A 27,600-nucleotide genomic window follows, 5' to 3' on the forward strand; every position below is an offset into this window, starting at 1 on the left:
ATCCCATAGAAAATTGTTGCTGCAAAAACCTCTGCACAGAATTTCTCCAAACTTGCATGAACACAAAACTTTACTAGAAGGTGTGTAGCTGCTTTGTTTGGTTGAAATCTGATCAGTAGCTTTTAAGAAATTTGTGTTACAAAACGTTGTTTGGCAAGATTCAAAGGGTTATTGATAGAGGGGCTTTGGTCTATTGTGACTGTTAATATTTAGATTCTTCTGGAGAGTAGAGCTACAAATCCTCTGAGGCTGATTCATTTGAAAAATAAAGTATTATTTACCATCTTCCAATGCAGAATTTGTAGATCTTGGGAGGATTTGTGCATCTCTTCGATCTGGTTGGCTGTTAGCAAGTGAAACAACATTTTGTGGCAGTGGTCCTTACCAAATGCCAGGTACTGAAGCCTGTGGTCTGAAGCCAAAAAGAAAGCGTGGCAGAGAAGATCCCAAATGGCAGATTCTTCCCCCAAAAGCGTTTGCAGATTAGATTCAACATCGGGTCTGCATAATATTTTTTTGTTAATAAATCCTGCAAAAAGTTGCATTAAAAAATGGCTGTGGGAATGATCTTCGGACATACTCACTGGACCAACTGGACATGCACAAGTACCTTGTGCAGCTGGTTCTGAGACGCAATGGCTGCAGCACGTTCTGCAACCAGAACTCCGTATGAATACCTGAACAAACTCGCTTCCATCACACAGTTCTAGCTGTGGTTGGATATGCAGGAAATAGGGCGTACAGCCTACAGTGAACCGCTGCTTTCCACATCCATGCAGCAAAATTGGGCAAGCAGGAGGTTGTGCAAATTTCGACCAGTACTTGTTGTGTACAGTTTTTTTGTTTTTTTTAAACAAATTTTATTAACAGATTTTCATTTTTCACAATATGGCTTCTGCAGTACAATTAACATGTGGATCAGCACATACAGTATCTCTACTTTTGTGAGCTCAGCGGCAGAGAAAGAAATAAGGCTGACAATGCCAATACCTGCTTTTCTACACACTATATATAGTCCACTCAGTAACAAATAGCTTCCCCTTAAACATTTTCCAATATTCATAGGTTCCAAGCCGGATGCATGGCCGTATCCCAACACGCCCTATTTTGCTATAACACAAAATAAAACTCCAACTTGACCCCTCCCTTCAGTCCTTCTAACCTCAAATAGCAGCGTCCGAGGACACCATGTTGCCTCAGGCTTGATACATCACATCATTTATCAACATTGACATAGGTATTTCTTGGGTTAAGTTGATAAATTGTTCATCGGTACGTGTGCTTGCCATTGTGATTATCTCTAAGAAGTGGATTTTGGATTTTTACGCACATTTTATTGTGAGCCAGTTCGAGCATCTGTCGCTTTTAGTTCTTGCGCTTTAAGGGTTTCCAGCATAACATCCCACTCCAGTGCTATCGGGGTTTTACGTAAGTCCCTGGCCTCCTCCCGTCTGATGGCCGAGCTTTCTGCACTACCCCACTGAATCAACTCATTATACCACGTATGTACGGAAGGCGCCTTCTTGGATTTCCACCGCATGGTGATAGCCCTTATTGCTAATATGAGTGATAGGTTCACAAACCTATATTGCACCTTGTTTTTGGTGGAAGGCTTCTGGAGGCCAAGGATACATGCTTCCAGGTTGTCGGGTTCGTCCCTTTGTGTGGCTGCCTGTGTATAGCGCTTGACCAAGTCCCAAAACTCTCGTATATGTGGGCAAGCCCACACCATATGACCCATCTCTGCCCCCTCCCTGTGAAATCTAGGGCAGCAATGTTGTGTTTGCGGGAACATTTTGTCCAGTCTGAGGGGTGAAGTACGCCCTGTGTAATATCATGGTTTGGATATATCTGAATTTTGCGTTCCTCTGTATTTTCCTAGGATGTTCCAGAATTCTCTCCCATTCTTATTCTTCCAGGGCTCGTCCTATGTCCTCTGACCATGCGGTTCGTAAGGTAGTGAGGGCTAGCCCCGTATGGGCACGAATCCCCACGTATAACCATTTTATTATGTGCTTGCTGTGTACAGCTGAAGGGGGATCAGGTACAAAGGAGGAGGGCGTACAGGGCTCAGCTATAGGCCAAAGTCTGTGTGCTATAGGAGGTTGTGCACAGGTCTGGCCCTAGGGCTAACCTAGTTTCCGCACATCCTAAAGCCTACATTTATGGTTGCTAAACTGTAAACTATCTGAAATGAGCCATGCCTAATTAGATGAGCAAGCAATAACTAGAACCTCTGCCGTGCAAACCATAACTGTTACCTCATATTCAGTGCTCATGACCTCACAAGATTTAAGTATGTACAAACTATTCCTCCCTTCCAGTTGATGCTGCATGTGGTGAGAGATCCAGGATGACCATGCAGAAATTCTTTTGGTGGTACCCTGTTAGTTGGACGCTTTTACCCACTTCTACAAATGTCTGGGCCATACTGAAGGTAGATCAGAAATTGCCAGACTCACTCATATGGCTTCATCCCCTTTGAAATACCTCAACCTGGGATGTGTGGCATCTCAGAGGTTACCCTATGTATTTCCGGGTTGTTCGGCAGAGGTTGCAGAAACCATTCAACCGTCCAGAAGACCGTCTTCATCGAATAGTAATAATTAGAAAACTTTTGAGGCCCAGTGCACCTCAACAAACGTTCTCCGTATACGTGTGATCCTCGTAGGAGTCCCGATTTCCTCATGGACTTCTTCCTTTTAGGCTTAGCCGTTTCATCTTTGAGAAGTCCATGGGCAATGATGCAAGCCCCTGAGGGGTCCTGGTGTTCTTTCTATTGCACCCTGGGCCTCTCGCCTGATACAAAGTTTCTTTCTTTGTTGTCAGTGAATCCGCTCTCCAGCTCATTCTTGGGACCATCATATAGTCCTTCAGGCTTTCCAAAAGAAACTCTTAGAACCTCTGCTTACTACAAGTTTTAAATACCTTTTGGCCAAAGTTTTTTAGTGGCCATTTGTTCAGGAAGGAGGACTGGGGAGATCGGAATATTGGTAGCTTCCACCCCCCTTTTTCTGCATTTTGTTTTCCAAATAAAGTGGTCCTTTTGGGCAGCCCATCTTTTCTTTCTAAAATACCTTTTTTTTCACTTCCAGTCTTTTTTCCAATCCCTCAGTCAATCGAGGAATCTGATGTACATATGTTAGATGTTCAAAGAGCTCTGTCCATTTATATAGACCGAACCGCCACTTTTCGCAAGACCGATTGCCTTTTTGTTAAATTTGGTATAGTGGGAAGAGGTATGAAGGTTTCTACTTCTTCCTTATCCAAGTGGAATAAGTTGAGCATTGCTACTGTGTATTAGTTAGTAGGGCTGACGCTTCCAGCTCCAATTCAGGGCAGATCTACTAGAACAGTTTTCACCTCTGGGCAGCCTTTAAGGGTGACAGACTCCAGGATATGTGCTGTGCTACAACTTATGCCCCCCATTTCCTTAATGACACATTATCGTCTCCAGATGGGTGGTGGGACATTTGCAGATTTTGGTATTCCCGTATTATCTTCTGTAAATGTTGTTTAACTTTGATATTCACAGGTATTGCATCATATTGTGTTGCATTTTTGTCTTGGAATCAAAATCAATGTTTCTGCTTGGGTAGTTAGAGTAAGGACTGGACGAGGAAGACTGGCGAGGTGGTAATGACCTGGTTAGTTACCGATAGTCTTCATTACTTTGAATCGTTGTCTTTCTTGTCCTAGTCCTGTAGCCCTTCCACCCTACCCTTTATATCCATTGATTTTAAAATTCTAATTTTTAGCTTGGTAATTTCAGGATGTTTAGAACATCATTTTCTCCTTTATGGCCTTCTGGTTGTTGAGAAGCCATCTTGGGTGTAGAATTTGGGTTGGCCTAGGATACAATGTATGTAGGACGAAGAACACCAACTCAGAGTATGGACTGTGATGAGGAAGACCAGTACTCGGAGTGATGCGATTACCAGTAAGTAAGCGGGTCGGGATGTAGCAGCACAACATCAATAAATAACAGCGCACATCCAAACAAAGAAATAGTACTGCATTCTTGGTGATGTAGTTGTGATAATGTTACGGTGATATTACATTTCACCTCTGATCAGTCCCAACATGGGGGTAAATCATGAGTCCTGCATTTAGTGTCAGTTATGCTGTAGGGGTAATAAAATTCCATTTTCATTTTGCAGGATTCTCCAGGTACGAGGATGGTGACCAATTGTTAAAAGTTGCTTTCATTAAGCAGTTAAAAGTGCCCACGTTGATCAGGCTTTTTGTAGTGCTATGGGGCTCAATTAACCCTTTCAGTCAAGAGCGATTAAACCTAGCTGGGGTGTTTTTACTCAGACCTTCAAAAATATCTAAATTGCATGCCAGCAGTTGCTTAGATAAACGGTGCTTCAATACATTGTTTCAATTCATAAGATAACATTTTGCTGGGCATTGAGTTTTGACTTCAGGACCATTTTAAACTAATTGCTTAAATGCAAGTCTTTTTTTTCTATTAAGGGCTACTAGCAGAACAGCCCATCTTCTTGTACTGGTCTTACTATACATTGATAACCAGAAACGTAACCATCTAACTAGTCAAAGCATTTTAGGGGAGTTAATAGAAAAGCATAATTAGTAGTTGTAGGAGATGAGAGTAATTTGTGTTTTCTTAAATGTCCATGAAACGGCCAAATGAATATTCCTCTTGTGAGCGGCTACAGTAGAATTTGGGAAGCACTGAAAGCCTTTAGTCGTGTGAATTATTTCATGCAACCCTGTTGCAGGTGATCACTCTTGACCCAAAACAAATGCTCCGATCTTGCACAGAAGATGGGTGTTCTGCACTAATGAACATAACCAAACTGAGTGCTTTAGGAAGGTAATCTGTTTTGCTATACCCTTTATTTGCATCTCTTTCAACAATAAACTGTAAAGAAAAAGATATTAAGCCTGAGCAGCTATTTGTGCCCTTTCCTCCGAAAGCAAATGTTCCACTTTTGCTTTCCAGTTAATAAGATATATTGCAGGAGGTTCAGAATATTGCCCCAGTTTTTGCAAAATACTCCTGGTATACAGAGGTTGACTGTAGCACTTTACACCTCTGCCCAGCACTATATACAGTAGTTAAAGGCCCTTTCCCAGTGTTAGTCACAGGTGAAAGTCTATAACAAGAGATGGTCTTTACCAACTAGCGTGGAAGTGCATTTTAAGCACTGATTGTGGAATATTTTGATCGTGAATGAGGAAAAAGTCTCGCCGGATGTCATTTTGCTTGCTCGCGGTCGCCAACTTTACGTTGGGGACCACGAGGAAGCAAAAAATGATCGCTGCACAACTCTACGCGTGTTTGCACTGTGCTGCGTGCAATTCGCGTAGTGCGAAGTAGCGCAAACTACGCGAGCGTAGTGCTTTGCCCAGGGTTAATTTTTATTGAATTTGGTAGTCTTAAATAATCAGAGATCCACATTGTCGTCAAGAATAATGCATCTTTTATTATTTCATCTCTTATAACAAACGTTAAACACAGTAAAACAGCACAAAATGATTAATCCTAATAATTGGTAAAACCGTCTGTACCAGGGCATTTCAGAGATTTCCATTCTGCCCTTTTACAATCAATTGATTTTCCAACATTTGAGACTTAGCAAAATTTAGTATTGGCCAATTAAGTCAAATACGATCTGACCAGACACACAGATACAAACACAATTCTCTGTTCATTGTTTTTTGTGCTCAGATGTTGCTATTGATAAACGTTCCTGATTTTAAAAAAATATATACATCTAGGTTCTTTAACTTTTTTTTAATATGGTTTTTAATATATTTTTTATTTGTAAAGTTCAAAATGCAGCTAGGGTAGCACCTAGCCATAAATTCTTTTTTTTTTTTTTTTTCTTTTTTTTTTTTGCATTCACCTAATAGTTGCATATAACTACACAATTACTCTGAAGGCATAATGTTTTACTGAAGGCCAAGGGTGGTAACTACTGTAGTGTAAAAGTTAATTTGTCTGATGTACATTGTTCCTTCATATACTTTTATCCAAATATCCAAAAACGAAATCTCTGTACAGTAAATTTTACAGGAAGATATCCAGTAAAAAGCTAAATGTAATCTTTATTACCTTGCCATATGAAGAAGAGATCATTGATGTAATGGTGCGACAACCTCACGTGTGAAACATGTCCCAGCTTCATCAAGGATAAATCTTCGCTCAAAATCATCCATATATAGATTGCCAAACTTTGGTCAATGCTGTACTGTTTCCCGGGGTCAGTCCACTTGTAGCCTGGTCTTTACCAATTTTTTTGTGTGCCTATGTTCAACCTTTTTCTAGTTTCTACTGGGAACTCTTTGACGCATAGATTCATCTGCTCATCGCTCCTGCACGCTGAGATTGGAGGCCTTAGACTGTTGGTCTAAGACCTCCAATCTCATGACCTCCCATCTCATGATACCCTTCCACTGTTGTTACTCCAGCTTTAGTTCCTGAAAGCAATAACCTAACAAGGCACTGGCAACATCCCTGCTGTAAAAATAACATTTGTTGATGAAAACATTACTTCAAAAAGTGTGCATAAAGTTTCTGGGGTAACATCTAAACGTGTTAAATCAAATGGACATGGTGGAGTTTTGCTTTTTTGCTTTTTTGTTTTTATGTCTCATGCTAAAGATTTTACAGGTAATTCTAAAACATTCGTCAACTAAGGTTTAGTTTAATAGGCAGATGAACAACCTAGCATAGCACAGCTTGGTAAGGCACTCTGCAGTTGTTTGGTTAATTAATTTTGTTTTTGGAATAATTTTTATATGACATTTAACAGCAGTGACTAAATGACTTATATGTGCTTGCAAATGCAGGTGAAAATGATAGCAGAGAACTTCTTATCATCCCTGGTAGAACCTAAAGTAAATCTGGATGCCGGATCAGAAGATGATACCAAGATTGGAAATGTTGGTGTTCCACACAAGGTAGATAACCCAGACTGCTTTCATATTACAACTCCTGTTGCTGCTAAATTTTTAACATTTGTAATTTTTCATTTTCTTATGTACTAGCTCCTTCCGAATTTTGTGGGTCACACGCTATAAAATGTTTCAAAAGCTGTTAATTCAAAGATCAGTCCACTGATACTGTACACATGTGCCATGTTAATGGAATGCACCCATTATCTTGGTGTTTGTACACCCTTACAGTTTCTTTTTTCATCAACTTATGTTCTAAATCGAACCCTTAATCTCTTTTGATTAGTGAGTACCTGATGTGGGCTTCAGTTGGATATTCTTCATTTGAATTGTATTCATTTTCTTGATCATTTCTCCTAGTCTTTCTTACTTCCACTCCAGCAGCTTCTATTGTAAAGCTGTAGTTTAAGCCATATGTGTCTTGTCAACTATTTTTTTTCAGCGAACCCACGTAATCTCTACATCGCTTGCCTGGTGAAAAGTCATAAGGTTCACGCCTGTACTGCAATCTTTGCAAGTTTTATCACAAGTCGCATGGCTTACAACAGTATGGCGCTAGATGCTGGGTTTGGAAGAATAGGTGGGAGATAAGTATCTCAACCACTGGATGCAATCCAGAGCACACTTTTCTGGCTGTGCAATAGCAAGAGAAAAATTCCCCATAACTTCTCTTTCCGGTACATGGAGCTCACACAATATAGATCTATTTGAACAGATGTCTAGCATTGAAAGTCTTCTTAACAGTGGTGGGATTCACAGTGGCTAAGATTCACACAGGCAACCAGACTGACGTCTGTGTGAGAAAAGTAGAGAACACCCTCTCGCCCCAACTCTACCAAAATGGACATTGGGATACAGCATTTACATTAATTTGGGCCATGTCACTGCTTTACCACTGATAGATGGTGTCACCTAGTCCGTTGACTTGAAAAAAACTTTTTCAGAAGAAAAAGAAGTTATACACATCCAAGCCCGTCTCTTGATGGTGTAAGTAAGCACAACATGTTAACATACAGCACTACATGCCACTGATTCTTATAAGGTAAGTAACATTTTTCTTATGGGAATAATCACAGGGGTCATTGACAATCTTTGTGTCCCGGGTGTCATTTGCACATAAAAAAACAAACCCCTGAGATTGGATCAGTCCTGCCGGCTAGGCCCATATAAGGATAGAATAACAATGAGGAAAATATTGAGCCGTGGGAAACCTGAAGTTTAGAGTCCAAACTGAGGAAGAGTGTCTGCCTAGCCTAATCTGAAATTATCTGTTGGATAAAAAGCTGGTATAACAAGCCCATGTGTTTTTTGTGGCACAACGGCCCCCAGGCGATTGGGGAAAATCCAGTGCTTCACGGTATTGCAGGCATCGGAAAAAAGAGCCATTGAAATTAATGCTTTTGGAAGGTTGACAGATGTGCATCTACATCATTTGTCGAGAGCAGAAACCACCACTAAATCACTGCTGCCACCTGCCTGGGAAAACAGGAGACGGTTCTTGTGTTTATTTTTATTTATTTTATTTATGCGATTTTATATAGCGCAGACTTTACCCGAAGGTGTCGGAGCGCTTCACAATAGGAACAGTAATGATACATGAGGAGAAACATTACAAGTGAACAAATTACAAAAGCAAACGTTAAGTTACATGAATCAAAAGTGACAATAGTGAGCAACTCAAATACATGAGGTAGCAATCGGTACATTACAGGAGGGAAAAGTGATGTGTGCAGGTTACAAAAGCGTACAAAGTAAAAGTAGAGGTATAATACTGCAATAAATGGCAGACACTCCAGCACAAGAACAAACGTTACGTAGGCAATGGTGGCACTTGTGCAAGTATCTAAAGCAAACAAAAAGTGAGAGGTAGCATATAGTGTGTTACAAGAGAAAAGTGACGTGTGCAAGTTACAAAAGGGTACCATACACAGGTACAAGGATAATACTGCAATAAATGGTAAACACTCAAACTGCTAGAACACACTGGGAAGGCACTTCCATAGTCATGGACAACAGAATTTTCAATAATGGGAGGTCTTCCTTCAGATGATAGAGAGGGCGTGAATTAGATTTGGAGGTGTCTTTGGAGGAGGAGAACTTTGAGGACCATTTTGAAGGCCTGGGAGGAGGAGGAGGAGGTGGTCCGGAGCTGAGGCGGAAGTGAGTTCCAGATTCTCACTGCGTTGCCTGAAAAGGATTGAGTCATCGATCTTTCCTTCTTGAAAGTGGGGGGTTCAAGCAGTAGATTTTCCGCATTACGAAATGGTCTAGAGCCTCCAGACCGTTTCAGTTTATTCGACGGGTAGAGAGGAGAGGAGGAGTGCAAGGCTTTGTGGGTGATACAGGCAGTCATGTAGATAGTTCTAGCCTCGATTGGAAGCCAGCGAAGGGTGAATAACAACGGTGTGATGTGGTCGCTTCTTTTGGCCCCACAAATGAAATGGGCTGCTGAGTGGAGGACAGATTTAAGGGGGGACAGGTGGGAATTGGGGAGGCCAGTAAGAAGAGAATTGCAGTAGTCCAGTCTGGAGAGCACCAGCGATTGCACCAGTGTTTTAAGGTCTTGTTCAGGGAAAAAGCGACAAATTCCCCAAAGAAGGCGCAGTTGGTATCGTGCAGATTTTGCAATGCAGTTGATGTGGGGGATTAGATGGAGTTTGTTGTCGAGTATGACACCAAGGGATGGGTGTATTGTTAAGGAGATTCATCTGATCCATCCATGATTGAACCGGGTGAGGAGAAATTGAGGGAGAGGAGGAGGAATTCAGTTTTGGAGGGATTCAGAATCAGTTGATGTGTTGACATCCAGTTTTGAATGAAGTAGAGAGTCGAGCTTAGGATGGCGAGATCATGAGTGGAGGCAACCTTGAGGTAGATTTGAGTGTCATCTGCGTAGAGATGATAATGGATCCCGGATTTACTTAGGAGATTTCCCAGTGGTTCTAGGTAGAGATTGAACAATGTGGGTGCAAGTATAGAGCCTTGAGGAACACCTTGACCTACCGCCAAAGGAGATGAAAGACTGTTCGCTATTTTGATCATTTGGGATCTATCAGAGAGGAAGGAAGCAAACCATTTAAGCACAGTGCCCTCCATGGCCATTCTCTGTTTCAGAGTGTTGAGGAGAGTGTCGTGATTGACCGTGTCAAAGGCTGCAGAAAGGTCGAGGAGAATTAGAAGACAGGACCCCCCAGAGTCGAGTATCCTCAGCGCGTCATCAACCACTTGCAATAGGGCTGTTTCAGTGCTGCAGTTTTGGATGAAGCCGGACTGACAATTGTCAAGAAGATCATTGTCCTTGATATGACGAGAGAGTTGTTTCGCTACACATCTTTCTGTGATCTTCGCAAGAAAGGGTAGGTTAGTGATGGGGCGGAAGTTGTTGAGGTCCTTTGCATCAGTAGTGGGTTTTTTAAGCAGAGGGGTGACCTGTCCAGTTTTGAAGGAGACAGGAAGGGAACCTTGACAGAGGGAGAGGTTGACCAGAGTGGTCCAATAGGAAAGAGAATGGGTTTAGAAGTCCATGGCAATAGTACTGGGGATGGGGTCCAGAGAATGGTTGGAGGGCTTTGTTTCGAGGATGCACTTGAGGAGGGCATCTTCAGAGATGGGGGTCAATGTTCTGCCAAATGGCTAAGGATTTGCGCTCCTCTGGAGGGGTGGGATGAGCGACCCGAGCCACAAGGGATTTCACTTTTTCGTCGAATATACCAAAATACGCTGCTTTCTTTGTAGAATCCACCAGCTTGGAGGTTGGGGGAGAGCTGTTAAGAACCTTGATGAGATCGAATAGTTTTTTTGGGTCTATTTTTGGCAGAGTCAAGGAGGGTTCTGAAGTGCGACGCTTTCCCAAGGAAGATGTTCTTGTGGTACTTGGATCTCGCTGAACGAAGCGTGGCCAGATTATCAGTGGAGGGCGCTTGCCTCCATTGTTTCTCCAGGAATCTTAGTTTCTTCCTTTCTTCATAGAGGGATTTGTTGAACCAGGGTGCTGAGGGAGTAGGCCTTATCTTTTTACTTTGGAGAGGAGCGACGTTATTGATTTTGACTTCAAGGACTGTGAGGCACTGGGAGGTGAGTTCGTCAACATCTAGGTTCGGGTCTAGCCTTAAAAGTGATAAAGCTGATTCACAGAGGGAAACAACGTCAATATTTTTAGCATCACGGAACCAGGAGGTAGCCCTCTTAGGTTGGCCAAGAGTTATAGAGTGTGATAGGTGAAGAGAGAATGGGATGATGAGGTGGTCAGACCAGTCTACATGAATAGGGGTAGTGATAGAAAGCATGTCTGCTTTAGAAATGACAAGGTCCAGGATTGAGCCCTCAGAGTGTGTTGACTCTATGCAGTGTCGGATAAGATCGTTAGCAGAGAGAAAGGTGGCCAGCGAGTTCGCAGAAGAGTCTTGCGTTGAGCCCCAGTGGAGATTGAAGTCACCCACAAAGGTCTGATTGTCACTTTGCGAGTATTGGTCGCTGATGAAGTCAGTGAGTTCCTCCATAAACGAAGGGGTGCTACCCGGCGGGCGGTAAATGACATGGAATCTGACGGGTGAGCGGTGGTGCAATTGTAGCTCAAGAGAAAGGCATTCAAAAGTTCGGAAGGAGCTGAAAGGAGAAGCCTTCAGTTGAAAGGAGTTCCTAAAGTGACTGCAACACCTCCCCCAACGCTGTCAGTTCTGTCATTCCTAAGTAAAGAATAGCCTGTGGGTAATAGGAGTTCAAAGCTAGAGTGAGAGGTATCGTTGAACCAGGTCTCTGTGAGAAAGAGCATGTCTATATTGTGAAAGGTGATGGTATTGGAGATTTCAAGTTTGTGTTTTACTGCAGATCTGCAGTTGTGGAGCAGACAGCGCAGCTCTGTCAAGACTATTTTGGTGACGGGGGCACTTGGGCTCTGAAGCGTGATCGGGATATTGTGTTTAACGAGGGTGCTCGGGAGGGTTTAGGTGGATGCTTGGTTCTGACAGAGGAGATGGTCAGAATAGAGTAGATAGTAGGGTTACTGGGAGGTGCAGGTTGCAGAAGGGAGGCATTCAAAGGCGTGTGTGAGGTGACGAAGTTTGCAGACGACAGGTTCAGCTTGGCTATAGTGGGGTGAGGGGGCGAGGTGCATCTCGTGGGATGATGAAGGTTTTCCAGAGGAGTAGAGGTGTATGGAAAGGTGGAAATCTTGGAGCTTAAAAGTGAAATGGCAGTTACAAGCTGGGTAATGGAGGTGATCAGAGAGTCTAGCTTATTTTCCAGAGAGAGTAAGGCAGAGCACGGATGGTTGGGTGGCTGGATGGAAACCGGAGGGGGTGGGAATGGTGGTGAAAGGCAGGCAGAGGTGGGGGTACAGGAGCGGAGTTGGGGTATAGGGTTCAAAAGTGGGGAAAGATGGAGGTTGAGAGCGGGAGTTGGTGAGTCGGAGGCGAAGGGAGAGTTGTCTTTGTTGGAGTTGCAAGAAGGAAAGGAATTAAGGACCAATTTAGGGGGAGATGGGTGCGGATCAAGGCGGTATGGTTGGATAGGGGAGTCCTGTGTGGAGTCATGGGAATGTAGGAGGTTAGGGAGGAAAAGAGGGGAGGTGGTTGAAGAGGTCCTGTCATCGAGAAGAGGTGGCTGTGAGGGAACGGGCATCTGGCAGAGTGAGGGGGGTTTGGTAGAATGGGAAGCTGAAGAAAGGAAGTGGTTCTGCTGTGCCCGAGGGAGGGAAATGGAAAGGGTTACCAAGGGGGGAAAGGGGGTAGCACAGCACAGCTGGAGGAGTGAGGGGAAAGAGAGATATGCAATGGGTTTGTGGAGAAATCAGGGTGAATAACGAAGGGAGGAGGGGGTAGAGGAGAGTTGGGAGGAGGAAAAAGGGGAGCGTAGGAAAGGTTAACCGTGGGGGAGGGTTGGAGGAGAGGTGGACTAAAAAGGGGGGTGGCAGGTAGGAGTATGGGTGAGGTGAAGAGATTGGGGAACTGGGATGGTGCAGATTGGACGAGGAGCGTATTAGTTAGAGGTAAAGCTGAAGTGATGAATGGGGGGGCAAACTGTGAGGGGGGAGGCATAGGAGAGGAGCGCACAGGGGAGGGAGAGAGAAGAGGGGCTACCTGTTCTTCTCAAGGGTGCACCCTGATGGTATGTAGGGGGTCAGGGGAGGAAAAAGTGAGTAGTGGGTGGGGCTAGATGAGTCAGGGGATAACCCAGTCGCAGAGGAGGGGAGTATGGAGGGGAAGAGGTGGTCAAAGAGCGAGAGACAGGTGTCTTTGCCTTGGATCATGACAGTACCGTTGTTATAGAGTGAGATAGTGAGGTAGCCGTTGAAACGCGCAGAGGGGGAAACTTTTAGTTGTTTGCCATGAGGGCTAGATTAGGGGGAGGTGACGTTAAGGGAATTATATAAGCTGGTGGACCAAGAGGTGGTGTCGTGAGTGAAGAAAATGAAATCGTTTTTGAGCCTCCCAAAACGACCATTGTAAAATTGATCAACAAAAAGGGAATTTGGGAAACGTTTAATAGTGTTATGCTTTAATCGTTTTACTGAAGCTTTCGTCTGGTTGGGAGGATACATGATTTTGTAGCAATTAATTCCAGCCTTACCTCGAGTGGTGGCCATGTTGGGAAAATGGGACGGGGAGGGTGGTGGGGATATGAGAAGGGGGTTACTAGGAAAGCGGTGGTGATGAGAAGTAAAAGGACAAGAAGGGGGCACATATTCCAGATGTTGGGTGAAGAAATCAGAACTAATGTGCCGTCTGGAAAGTGGGGTGGGTATTTGATGGGCCCTTCATCTAGGTATGCATGTTGTGACCTGGTACTAGATAAATGAAGGAATTGTTTACATATGATAGGACCAACTGGACCACTTTCAGAACCATCACAAAGCAAATTTGGTCAAAGTAGAACAGATTATAAACTAACACCCAGTGACCACTGGTGATCACTGAACTTAGCATCAGCCTGTGACAGAATCCCATTCAGCACCAAACGTGTTGTACGCCCATAATCTCAACCGACTACTATTGCTTCCTAATCTCCTGAGAATAACTAACATTAAGGGCAAAGAGCATGGGGTGGAACAAAATCTGACTAACAAGGTCTAAATATGCAAAATCTGACTAACCAGGTCTAAATATGCACGACAACCTCGTCATCATAAGACCACCTTTAGCGGGACTCAGAACAGGGTGCGTAACTCATACTACATGGAAAACATTTCCTAGCACCACATGTCTGTATAAGGGCCTGGCGCCCTACATACCTCGCAGTCTCCCAGGCCAACTGGCCATCTCAGCAGGGGGCACAGATGCCCTGAATCCATAATGTCAAGGCTGCTGCAAAGGCAGAGGGAGTCCTAACTCAATCAGAACTGACTCCACTGATAAAGTGGTCTAAACGATGCAGCTGGCACTACTTGCTGTACAGCTGTAAAAGGCCTAAATGGTGCAGCTGGCACTACTTGCTGCGCAGCTGTACAAGGCCTAAACGGTGCAGCTGGCACTACTCGCTGCACAGCTGTTGATGACCTAAACTGTGCAGCTGGCACTACTTGCTGCGCAGCTGTAAAAGGCCTAAACGGTGCAGCTGGCACTACTTGCTGCACAGCTGTAGATGAGGCAACAGCATCCTCCTGATGGCCTGGTAGTCCTCCTTCACGGCCAGCATGACGGTCTGCGCCGTGCGGCAAGTCTTAAGACAGCGGGAACACAAGCAAAGGTTGTTTAACAAATGCCCATATCCAGGGTGGGAGTTGTACTAGGAATCTGTAGTGGAATAGATTAAGATGGCTATAAACTCTATTCCCAATCCAAGATGGCCGCTATAGAAAACTTCTTTCTTTGCATGTGGTGAGCTTCTGGTTCAGTCCTCTTTCTGTTTCAGTGAAGGCAAAGTTCAGTCCTCTTTCCCTTTCTGCGATTAGGGATGTGAGGTCCGCCTCCACTCTGCCCTGCAGTGCCTTCAAAATGGATGGGCCAGAAAAGTTAAGATGGCTGTCCAATTCAATCTGTGCAACGGGGAGATTATATTGTAATTGGACCCATTTGGGCTAACTTTTTTTTTTCTCTGTAATGACCGATAACTTGCCATACTTCAATGCGTAAGTAGATGCGGGGCTGGGTGACGACAGATGTCTGTCCCCGGTATGAAAAAGATGGACCAGTTAGCCTGCATAGTACAGTCTTAAAATGTCACCCGTCGCTGTGAGGGATGTATTAACACTGCACTCCGAGCTTGGACTCTGTGTTTTTATCACAAGGCTTCGCCTTCACCCTCTTGGTTGCCTTTAAACTTCGCAAGGAAGGCTCTCCTGCCAGTGCCACCCTCTGGCCCGCACACAGACTGCTGGCGCCCCGTTCTACCACCAAGATGGCGGCCGGTGGGCTCACGCCAGCCACCGCCGGCGCGTCGTACAAAGGGGCCCAGAGGCCGCCGCCATACGCTCAGCCTACACCGCCGGGCAGCGCGAGACGGTCTGACGCCTACGCGACCCTGAAGCGCGTCACAGGCGCACACGTCTTCAACGCTCAAAGCAGAGCCCGGGGCCTCAGGCGCCGGTCAGCGAGACAGACACTCACCGGGACGCGAAGAGTCGATGCTCGGCTGCACCCGCGCGGCTGCGGCTCATGGTTTGCCAGCCCTGCCCGAGGCTTGCGTCAGTCGGTGTGGCAGTGCCCCGTGCCACCGCCGTGGATGGCGGATCAATGTCCCGTTGGAGGCGATGGGATTTTAAAAAACTGCCCTCTTCAATAGCCTGTTGTCTAGTTCCTAATAATACATGGGATCTACGCATTTTTTGGACAACATAAACTAAGGGAGTGGTGTCTAGACTGATTCCGGACACCCCACAGGATATGTCAGCCTAAAGACTAGCTAGCTCACAGTGCCAATATAAGCCTCTGAACCTTAAGAAGGAGTGAATAGTTTCTACCATGGTGGTTAAGCAGCGATTATATTCAGGCATGTATTAAAAACAGTAATCTTGGCGTACTCCTATTATGCATACCCTACTTGAGTGTACCTCATTGTACCTAGCATGTATGAGGGTGTAAAGCCAAGAATCCCCTAGGATAGAGCCAAGCCCACTACCAAATGGGAGAGAATGAAGGACCCTGTCTTGGTCACGAGTTGGACACCCTGCGCTGTGTGTTGAAGCCTCAGCTGGCAGGGACCTCTGTGTCCGTGTCGGCGTATACGAGTCTCCTCTAGCTACCTAGTGAAGGTTCAGTTCTTTTATACCAAAAAGGTAGCCATGGAGTTTCTACCACAATTGATATGTTGTGAGTACGATTCTGTAAATGAGCGTACATCAATAATTGTAACTATGCAAAGTAGCCCTGTCGCTCGAGGATGAAGATAGTGATGACTTTTGTACAGAGTATATTAATCCTGTTATGTACGTTGTTGGACTTAGCCCTTTTTACAGAGTTATCCCCAAACTTTTTGCTTCTGCCTCCTATTTTTTGCTGACCTGTTGTGGTTGGTTTTAGGACTCTGGGCACTTTACCCACTGCTGATCAGTGCTAAAGTGCATATGCTCTGTGTAAATTGACATGATTGTTTCTCCCTGATTGGCATATTTGATTTACTGGTCAGTCCCTAGTAAAGTGCACTGAGTGTGCCGGGGCTGGTAAATCAAGTAGTACTAGTAGGCCTGCAGCACTGATTGGGCCACTCACATGCGTAGTCCTGAAAAGGTGTCTCAGGCCTGCCACTGCAGTGTCTATGCGCAGTTTGCCAACTGCCATGTAGACTTGGAAAGTGCACCCACCTGCCAGGCCCTACCCTTCCATTTTCTTACATATAGGACAACCCTATGGTAGGCCCACGTTACCCACCTGGGCAGTGTGCAGTGTATGCGAAAGGTAGGTCATGTACTGATGTGTGTAACATGTCCTGATAGTGAAAAACTAAATTGGCAGTATTTCACTATTGAAAGGCTATCTTGCCGCATAGGACAGAATGGGGAAGGCTTTGTAAAATTTTACAAGCATATCCTCCAATAGGGATAAGATAGAAAAATAAAGTTTAGGCTCTCTGAACTCCGAATTTATTTTATAACATTTTACTAAAGATGTGACTGAAAAGGTCGACGCAGCGCTGCTCGCTGCTGCTGCATCCCGGATTTCCACGCATCGTCCCTGTGCGGTACGTTTTCCCCGACTCCTTACCCGCGGATCGGAATAGTCTGCGAATCGACGCATCGCTTCCCTCTACCGACCGGACCCGACTCATCGCTCTCCTGTGTACAGCATAACCATCGCATCCACGAAGGTCTCCGGAACGACGCATCTTTGTTTTTCAACGCTTCTCATCGCTGCAGCTGTTTGATTTGGTGAATTTTGTCGCAACGGGTACTTTTCAAGAAATCACGCATCTATAGTTTTCTTTGGACTAAGCTGCTAAAACCTTTTTTAAAGTCCTTTTTCTTAATACTTGTATGTTAGATTTTTGTCGTTTTGGTCTTGTAAGATGTTCTATTTGTATATAATGCTGATCATGCCTATGGATACTAAACCCCTCGGTGGTTCCTTTGAATCTTGACTGACACCTATTTGTGTCAATAGGCCAAATCAACAATCCCATCCGATTTGGGTTTGATGAATTGTAAGAACCATTGTGTAGCCTGGCTTCTGATGTATCCTCACTTTTTAGTGTATAGGTTTGCCAACCCTCAAGGTGTGTAAGTGAGGGAATCAGAGGTGTGTTCAATTCCTTGATCTTGGCTAGTCCAAGAAAGGAAGTCTGTTGCACAGTCCTGCTTAGGAAAACCATTTGATGTGGTATGAGGCATGTTCTAAATAGGGCCTCATTTCCTTGAACCTGACAATCTTTAGTCCCCCAGACATATTTCATGTCTATAGTGTCCCTCCAAGTCGAAACCCTGTAAAGACAGTTGTGAAATAAACATAGCAGAGTAAATCAGCTTAGTGTTAGTAAGCATATTTTTCTTTCTAGGTTATCTTATTATGATTTGGGGCTCCAGAGAGTGCCACATAAAAATGTACACAAAAAAATTATAGGCCTCCTGGCCCGGTGGGCTCCTTTTGGGAGGACCTACAGACAGCCATCTCGGAGCTGGCGCTGTCTGCACAGCACTGTTTGCTGGCAGGCGATTTCAATTTTCATCTAGATGTCGCGGACGATCCGGATGGGGCAAAATTGCTGGATATTACATCACCGCTCGGCCTGGCACCGTTTGTGTCGGGGCCTACACATGATAAAGGGCATACCCTTGATCAGGTGTTTTCCTCTGTCCCTATTGTCGACATTGAAACGTGGCCTGTGCTTTGGTCGGATCATAAGCTGATTGGGTTCTCTGTGCTAGAGAAGGGGCGGGCTGACATCTGCGCTCCCTCGGTGCCCAGATCGGCCTCGAGAGCATTACATAGAGTGACGCCAGCCATGCTAGAGCAGGCGCTCACAGAACATCCTTGCTCTCTCTCGGGAGATCCGGAAAGAGACACGGAGGCCTTGCAGCAATGGCTGACTGAGAGGTTAGATGATCTTGCTCCCAGGGTAACCCCCCGGTCCTTGGTGAAACGGCAATCTGCGCCTTGGTTCACAGAGGCGCTACGTATGGCTCGCAGCCTATGTAAGGTTGCTGAGCGGGCCTGGCGCCATCAATATGATGGAGAGGCCAAACTCGCCTATAGGTCGGCGGTAAAGGCCTACCATCGTGATATTCTTGGTGCCAAGCGGGAATACCTCGCCAGGAGGATTGAGGCATCAGCGAACTCCTGCAAGGAGATCTTCACGATTGTGAAGGAGTTCACGTCTCCCTCCTCTTATTCACCCCCGCCTGTGTCACCTGGTGCGTGGGCGCGTGATCTTGCCACCTTTTTCACCGACAAGATTAAGGCTATTCAGGCCTCCTTCTCGGAGAGCACGGCGGAGGCTTGCTGTGATCCTGGGGCAGGACTTGGAACACCGGCCATGCCTATGGCTATCCTGGAGGACTTTCCATCTGTCTCCAGTGACATGTCCCTGACTTTGTTAGCCAGTCTTAAATCTGGATCCCCACTCGACCCCTGCCCCGCCAAATTTTTGGCTGGGATGGCGGCAGTGGTGAATCCCCTGGTCAACCCGATCCTCAATGCCTCCTTGAGTGAGGGGAGTGTCCCACGCTCCTGGAAAAGGGCGATGGTGATCCCCCTCCTGAAAAAGCCTGGTCTTGATGCCGAGGTCTTGGCCAATTACAGGCCAATTTCACTTCTCCCGGCCTTGGCCAAGATTACTGAGAAACATGTTCATGGCGTCTTGTCGAACTTCTTGGAGTCTAACAATCTGCTCCATCCATCCCAATCCGGTTTCCGTCCGAATTTCAGTACGGAAACAGCGTTGGTGGAGGTCTCTGAGATCATCAGGGAGACCTTGGATGGGGGCGGCAAGGCCATGTTAGTCATGCTGGACCTGTCGGCGGCTTTCGACACCGTCCCCCTAAGGCGCTGCTCGCCAGGCTTTACGACATCGGCCTAAGGGGGACGGTGCTCAGGTGGTTTACATCCTGGAGGGCCGCCGCCAGACGGTCTGGGTATCCCAGAGCTCAGCCGAGATGCCGCCATTGGGTGTTGGGGTTCCACAGGGCTCTGTGTTGAGCCCGACATTATTTAACATCTTTATGTCCCCTCTGGCGGTTGTGGCTGAGGCTTACGGTGCCCAGATCGTGTCCTATGCCGATGACACACAACTCCTCTTCACTTGTGGAAAAGACCAGACATTTGATGGGGAGAGAATCCGGGACTGCTTGGACAGGGTCTTCAGCTGGTTCCAGCTAAATTGTCTGAAGGCCAACTCCAGCAAGTCGGAGGTTCTATTCTTTGGCTGTGCCTCCGATCCCGAGTGGCGGCAGTGGTGGCCGGCCGCCATGTGTCCTCCGGCACAATCATCCCTGGTTGCCAAGAACCTGGGCGTTAAGCTTGACAACAAACTTTCTCTGAGAGCGCACATCCTTGGCCTGTCCGGCACCTGCTTCGGCATCCTCAGAATGCTCCGCAAGTTTCTTCCCCTACTGTCTGCGGAGCACAGACGGATTACGGTGCAGGCGCTCATCGGATCTAGGCTTGATTATGCCAATGCCCTTTTCTTAGGCCTTCCGGATTACTTGGTTCAGCGTCTGCAGGTGGCACAGAACTCGGCAGCCCGCGCAATCTTTGGTCTGCATAGACGAGCACGGGCTTCTGTGTTGCTGCAGACGCTCCACTGGCTTCCAATTCGGAAGCGGATTGCTTTCAAATCTATGACGCTGATGCACAAGGCTTTATTTGGCTCAGGCGCCGGATATCTGAAGAAAAGATTAGTTTTCTATCGCCCGGCTCGCTCTCTGCGTTCAGAATCCCTTTTCACTGCTGTGGTTCCACGCGTGAGGAAGGCACGCACTGGGGGGCGCTCTTTCAGCTTCAAGGCCTCCCAGTTGTGGAATTCGCTTCCATTGGCACTGCGTAGCACCCCCAACCTGCTTCAATTTAGGAAGAATTTGAAGACGTGGCTTTTTAATCACTTTGCTTAGGTGGTTTTCTTTTTCCTTCTCTTTCGGGTTCTGTTCTTACTTGTTATGTTGATTTTACACTGTAAGTTGCTTGTGGAAAGCGCCGGGACACTCTTTTAGAGTAGCCGAGCGCTATAAAAATGCACTTTAACATAACATAACATAACAAAACTCCAATATACCAAATCATCCAGTACTTAACAAGATAAAACACATGCAAAGACCTCGCAAATTACAGATTTCATGAAACAGTTCAAAATTCATAGTAGCAAAAAGAGAAGGCAAAAGTGCAGGATTGCGGATAAATCACCAATTTTCACACGTCCTTTAAATTACAGAGCTAACCGTGCAAATCTAATTTATCATTAGATACTTTGACTCCAACTGTAAAATGACAAGATCCTATTTATAATATAAAATGAATTTTACCCAAAGGGGACTGTATTGCAAAATACATGTAGAGACCTAACTGTTAGAGATTTCATTGTACAGTACACAATACATAGCAGCATAAAAGATGTTGAAACTGCAAGTGATTGAGTATAATAATTTCACAAATCCTTTAAAGAATCTAGTTATAAAGTAAAATGGATGTTTCCCTCTGTGTACCTTATGCAGATTACATGCTAGAGGGCTAACAAATACATATTTCATTATATGGTATTAAATTCATAGCAACATACAAGATGTCAAAGTGCAAGTGCGCAAGTATATATTAACAATTACTCCAATCCTTTAGGGTACCATCCTAACTTCGTTAGTGCAAATCATATCATACCATAAAATATTCTGATACTTTCAACTATATAGTGCAAAATACCCAAACATTCTGCTTATAATATGCATTAAGTTTTGCCCATAGGGCACCCTGTTCAGCCTACCACACCTAGACACATCACATTGGTCCTCCTCTAAAATATATTCAAAAAATGCTTAAAAGAGCTAAACCTTTTGAAACTCACTGGTTCAGAGTGGGGGGGTCAAGAAACAGTTTTGGGCCTCTTCGGCTGTAGCAATGTTGTATTTTAGGTACAGTGGTCTCAAAAAGCGAAGTTTTAATGGGAGGACAGACAAATAAAATGTGATTTAGACACTGCACCTAGCTTCCACATAGGTGACAGTCTATTCTGCCTAGGTAAACGCTCCCACCCCTTCTTATAATTTGTAAGGGAAGCAAGTTCAACGTTAACAACAAGATGGTTCTGTGCACTCCATGGGGAAGATTCCATACAACGTAAGGTTGGGGCTGCTCATAAATACTGCTCCCCGCTGTTATATCATTACTGGAATGCACTGAGCACAGTACAGTATCTATTTTACTGGAGACTTCATGAATTTTTTTTTTATACTGGTTTTGAAAACTTGTTTTCTTAGCGAGCCTACGCCACTATGCTCTTTTTTAAATAAGAATGCAACTTTCTTATAGTTCCTGATGAGAACGCGTTTCCCCTTCAGGTAGACAAATATTTCCTGTCATAATGCTACAGTAGAGGGTTCTCAGCTCAGATTACTCATTTGGCGCCAAATGCGCCCTTCCACCTTCTCCTAAAATCCCACTGGTGTTCATCCACAGTTTCACAAGCATAACTCAGAATGGGTGGGATTCAAATGTTGTAAACTGATAACACATATCCAAAGTGTCTTTGCCCGCAACCTTTATAAAGTCTACCGATTGCGGAGGCCTGGGATGTTGCCTTACTTCTGTACAGGTCAATGTGATCACGGCTTTAACACTTGCTTGTAACATTTTTGCTAGATACTGATTCAACTTCACTACATCGTTTGTCTTTTCCCAAAAAACAATGCATATTTTTTCTAACTCTACATCCCTGATATCTAAAAAGCATGATTTTACTTTTTGAGGTATTTATTTTAAAAAAGTGATCTGAGTAGTGTACTAACTCCTTAAAATCGCCTTTGTAGTCCTATCGAAGTTAAGTCCAACAGGTAGCGTCATCCGCATAAAGCAGGCTGCTCAATTTCATTGTTCCTAGTTTCGGGGAATCACCTTTACAGAGCCTGCTCTACTCTGCAAATCATTAATATAGAGAGAAACAAGCATTGGAAATGCAATAGGTCTCGCCTTTGATTAAGTTAAAGCCATTTGCTTTGCTAATGGTATTGTATAGGAAAGCAAATGTCTTTAATTTAATGAAAGGCGAGACCTATTGCATTTTTAATGCTTGTTCTCTTTTGTTCTGGGTCCGACTTGATGAGAAAAATATGAGCTGGTGGGCCCCACCTGCCAGCAACAGCTCAAATTAAGCAGTGCAAATGGGCAAATTCTACACCCCAGCACAACTAAGCAAAGATAATGTTCCAGACAGACCCAGAGCCCAATCTAGTAGTTCACTATACAAAATATTCCATGATTAAACAATATATATTCCTACTCCAGCCTTACTAATAACCATCTAACACATGGTATTAACAATAGGAAACACTGCAAATTGGAATATCAACAGAACAAATGTCAACCAGAATGCCAGAAACGTAAAGGGCACACATATTGTGAAAGCACCTGGGAACCATAAGATTGTGGAAATACACTACACTGCACTTAAGATATCATATTTGCACTAGACACACTGTTGCAAATGGAGCAAGAGTGCCTCGCACAAAATGGCACTACATGTGGTTAAGTGCAGATACTGGATTTGAAGCCGGTTTATAAGATTCTGAGAGCAGCACTTTAACCACTAGCCCTCATGTCTTTCTAATATTGAAAGCTGGTGCACCAAACTGGAGCTATTGCATCACATCCTATGTTTTCAAGTGAAAGATGCCGAGTACCTTCACCTATTTTTTTAATATGTCGGGCAAGATAAAAAGGGGGGTGGGGGGTGAACCAACACTTCTCATTAAAGGGTGCTTCTCAAAAGAAATGGGGAACTCTAGATACAGAGCGCCTGAACTTGTGTGTTTCCTTTCCAAGCACTAATCAGGCCTTTGAAAAGTCAAGGTAACTAAAAGCATGGCACTGGACAAGGAAGATGGAAAGAAGCACTTGGGAGTGATATGGGAGAAGAAACCGAAACTTGGTTGAATTTGGTAGGAACTCTCTGGAGCCCGAATTTGCGTTGGCTATTCCAGAGATAACGGCGGATGCAAGAGGCTTAGCCAGTGCTCCAAGAGAGCCACTCCTGGCAATAATGGACACAGGAATTTTGCCCCCACAAGACTCTAGCCAAGACCTAAAAACATGGTGAAATGTGTTACTTTTTCTTGAATTAGAGCAAACCTTTGTTGCTGGAAATTCTGACGGAAATATCGAAGAAATTTGGCGTGATTGCTGCTCAGTATAAAGTGCTCCCCTGCCCCAATAAACGGAACAAGAGCGTCTCCTATTGGGGCATTTAGTTACACATGCTCATCCACTGAAATCCTAAGAGTCTAAATGAACTTTGACATCAGCACTTTTGGACGGCCTTGTGTCTGCCTTCCTTGTGTGTATTTTCCGTACATTGTGCGAGGTAGATAAGATCAGCAGTTTGAGATGTGCATAATAAATTAGGCTCTTGCCAGATATACAAGACAGCATTTTGCTACATTGTCTAATAGTTGTAACCACAAGATGGCGGCAAAACACTATAAAGATCATTAAGGCACGCCATCAGAGTACTTTTGAAATCCACTGCTAAATCTTCAAAGCAGGGCCGGACTGGGAACTGAAAGCAGCCCTGGCAAGTTTTGCCAGACCAGCCCCCTTCCGTCGCGTAGCGAGCGAGCGAACCCGACCACTACTAGAGGAGGTTTGGGGGAGGGTCCTCTCCCCAAGACATTTTTTAGAAAAGACAGACCAAAATGGTGAGTTTTATAGCACATTTTTCATTACATATTGAATTGTACCAACTTCAAAGCACTGTAAATAGTAGATGATGACCTTAAAGAGCACCAGACATTCTTTGAGAGAGCACCAAAAATAGACAGGAGTAGTGAATCAAAGAGAGGGGGAGATAGTGAAAGAGGGATAGGGAGAGAGAGAGAGAGAGAGGGAGGGAGAGAGGGAGAGAGGGAGAGAGGAAGAGAAATACACGGATAGAAAGAGGGAGGGAGGGAGGGATAGGGAGAGAGAGAGAGAAAAGGATGGAGTGAGAGAGGAAGCGAGAGAGATATGGGGATAGATAGAGAGAGGGAGAGAGGTGGGATCGAGAGAGGGAGAGAGAGAGCGAGAGAGGGATAGTTATAGAGAGATTGAGAGCGAGAGAGGGATAAATAGAGAGCAGGTGAGAGGGAGCGAGAGAGAGAGGGATAGAGAAATAGATAGGGAGAGGGATAGGGAGAGGGAGGGAGAGAGAAAAAGGGCGAGAGAAAGAAAGGGAGGGAGAGGGGGGAGAAAGAGAATGGGAGAGCGTGAGAGCGTGAGAGGGATAGAGAACGAGAGGGATAGGGAGAGAGAGAGAGAGGGATACAGAGTGAGAGGGGGAGAGATGGAAGGAAAGAGGGAGAGAGAGATGGAGAGAGAGAGAGAAGGGGGAGAGATGAAAGGAGAAAGACGGAGAGAGAGGAGAGAGGGGTATATACATATAGATGAGAGAGAGAGAAAGGGGAGAGATGGAAGGAGAGGGAGAGAGATAGAGGTAGAGAGAGAGAGGGAGAGAGAGAAAGAGGTATATATAAATAGAGAGAGAGAGAAATGAGAGAGAGGGAAGGAGAGAGAGGTAGAGAGAGAAGGAGAGAGAGAGAAAGAGAGAGCGAGATTTCCATCATTTCTCTACAGAACATACCACTAATTTACTTATAATTTTACCATCACTACACCAAAGCGCCATCATTGTTCCACATAATGCAATATTGTTTCACTACAGAACAAGGGAATAGTGGAACTAGATAATGTAGATCTTATTGTATAACAAAACGGGTATCAACATACTGAATAACGTCATTACGGTACAGCAGTATAAGCCCATTAATGTAGAACATAATGTCCCGTTCAGAATGTCCCCTTGACTGTACTTCCGAATGTAGCCATCTTTGTACCGAATATGACCATCTCTGTGCTTCTGTACTACAATATATGCACTGATTGTAGTATAGATTATGCAATAAGTCAAGTGTATTATAGAATGCCATTGCTACCTTACCGAATTATGCTATTGTACTACAGAATAGGTCATAATTTCACTAAAGAATAAGGCTATTATTGCACTGTAGAATGGGTATTAATGTAATGATGTTTCGTACTAAGGTATATGTTCATTATTGTACTACAGAATGGTCCCATGACTTTACTACAGAATATGCTATAATTGTATTACTAATGCAATCACTCTCCTACAGGAATGAGCCCACAACTGTACTAGAGACTGTCATCATTTCACTACATAGAATGGCTATTGCCCTACAGAATAGGCATTAATGCACCGCAAAACATGCTGTTATCCTACTGTAGTAAATGTGCATTATTGTACCACAGAATATTCCCATGGCTGAACTGAAGAATGCGGTTATACCTGTATAGAACATGAGTATCAACAAATACTATCAATCAAATATTCTTTATCTATACTCTCATCCCACTCAAATGTCCTTAAACAATCAGAGACAGCAGCACCAGACAGATACACAAAAATAACCACACTCACAGAAAGGCAAATAAGAGACAATCAGACATTTAATTACTCATGGAAACACTGTTAGACCAGCATTTAGACACTGACACAAGGGCAGACACAGTCATAGTGGCATTTTAGCACACAATGTAGCTAGACACAAAGATCTAGATGGATGCAATCACACAGAGACAAACAGTGTAAACACTCCTAATTACTGATCTATTTTGAAATATGTATACAGCACATTTACAATTATTTAAATTGTGTGTATTTTTAGGGGTGCTGCAGGAACAGAACCCCTCTCCCCCATACTTCCAGTGCCTATGTGTACACTGTCACATGAATGAATAATATGGTCTACAAAGACCTCGAATAGAGGAAGGAGGATGAAACGGACCAAACGATCATTGCATAAAATCTCCACAGTTCACTCCGAGATAAGAAAGGATAGACAATAGAACATACACGTAGATGTAATACTATGCAGAGGATAACTTCACACGTGGGTACCTGCGTGTGTGTGTACATATTGATTTCTGCACACGTTTAGATTCATTTAATTAAAGATTTTGTCCTTGCACGAGTACAGAGTGTACATATCAGCATCTGAAATATTTGAAATATTGGAGTGCAATAGAGGAGCCAAGCCCTCTGCAAAAACGAGATTTGCAGAACCTGCCCATAGCAACAAAGCCTTTGTAACAAGCGTGCACGCAAACTTTAACCATGTTTGCTGATAAGCTTATTGGAGTGAAAGTGCTTGCTCCGTCGGTTTGGGGGTAACTATATCACAACTGCAAACAGAATTATGTTGCAGAAGATTTTCTGTGCACTATAGTTACCGTTGCCACATATTTACTAATATCGGTTTAGTCGCATGGTCCCATCCTTGTGAAGTAGATTCCAATTGGCCGTGCTGCAGGCCCGGAGTTCGCACATTCACCTTGGCTTAATCCCCTCGCTCAATCTGGACTGAAAAACAAACAATCGTCCAAGAGCAAAACTATATTTAGAGAAGAAAGCCAGCCCAGCCCCCCTTCAATGCCTGTGAAATGCAGAGGTCATGGAGATGATGCATTGTGCCTGCCTGCTGGACTCTTCTTCTCAGGCACTAATTTGATGTTGGCAGCGATGGCATATCCCTTTCCAGAGCCCAGGTCAACATTAAAGCTATCGGATGACGATTTATGACGGGGGCCCTGTCAAATCCTTAGTGGTGCTGTAACTTCATATAGAAATTCCATTTTGGTGATGGGTAAACAATCACATATCGTTTGCGGTGCCACACAATAAAATAAGATTGCAAAGATTCTTAAGACTAGTAGCTGAATTACTGTCGCATGAGCCGACCAGCTAGAATTCATACTACCATTTTTCCCAAGGCACGTTACTGCATTTTGAAATTCAAATTCGACAGAGCACCAAAACCAATGCAATTCAAGTCTCCCGCCACCTCGTGTGCATTCTACAACTGCACCTGTGTCTATCAGAGAGCTCTTTACCAGACAGAAAGGCCTTTTAAAGATTGACAGAGTGGGTGCTACGCCATAAATTGGGTGCGGCTCCTGCCCCATCAAACTCACAGGCCACCCACCATAGGGCCGGGGTGGCGATTTCCAGCAGTGGAGTCACAGCTGACTGCCAGTTGAAAACTGATGGGCGAGA

At 44.6% G+C, this 27,600-nt stretch overlaps 1 protein-coding gene across 1 annotated transcript in view; it reads left to right on the top strand.

Moving 5' to 3' along the window:
- LRWD1 (leucine rich repeats and WD repeat domain containing 1) overlaps positions 1 to 27,600 on the top strand; it is a 245,713-nt gene that overhangs the window by 99,996 nt on the left and 118,117 nt on the right. Inside the window, exon 6 of the mRNA XM_086954793.1 lies at positions 6,823 to 6,933. Within this exon, the coding sequence (XP_086810919.1) occupies positions 6,823 to 6,933 (111 nt within the window). The remainder of the gene's footprint in view (positions 1 to 6,822; positions 6,934 to 27,600) is intronic.

This window comes from Lissotriton vulgaris, chromosome 2_1 (assembly GCF_964263255.1).
Source record: "Lissotriton vulgaris chromosome 2_1, aLisVul1.2, whole genome shotgun sequence".
NCBI classification, from domain to species: domain Eukaryota; kingdom Metazoa; phylum Chordata; class Amphibia; order Caudata; family Salamandridae; genus Lissotriton; species Lissotriton vulgaris.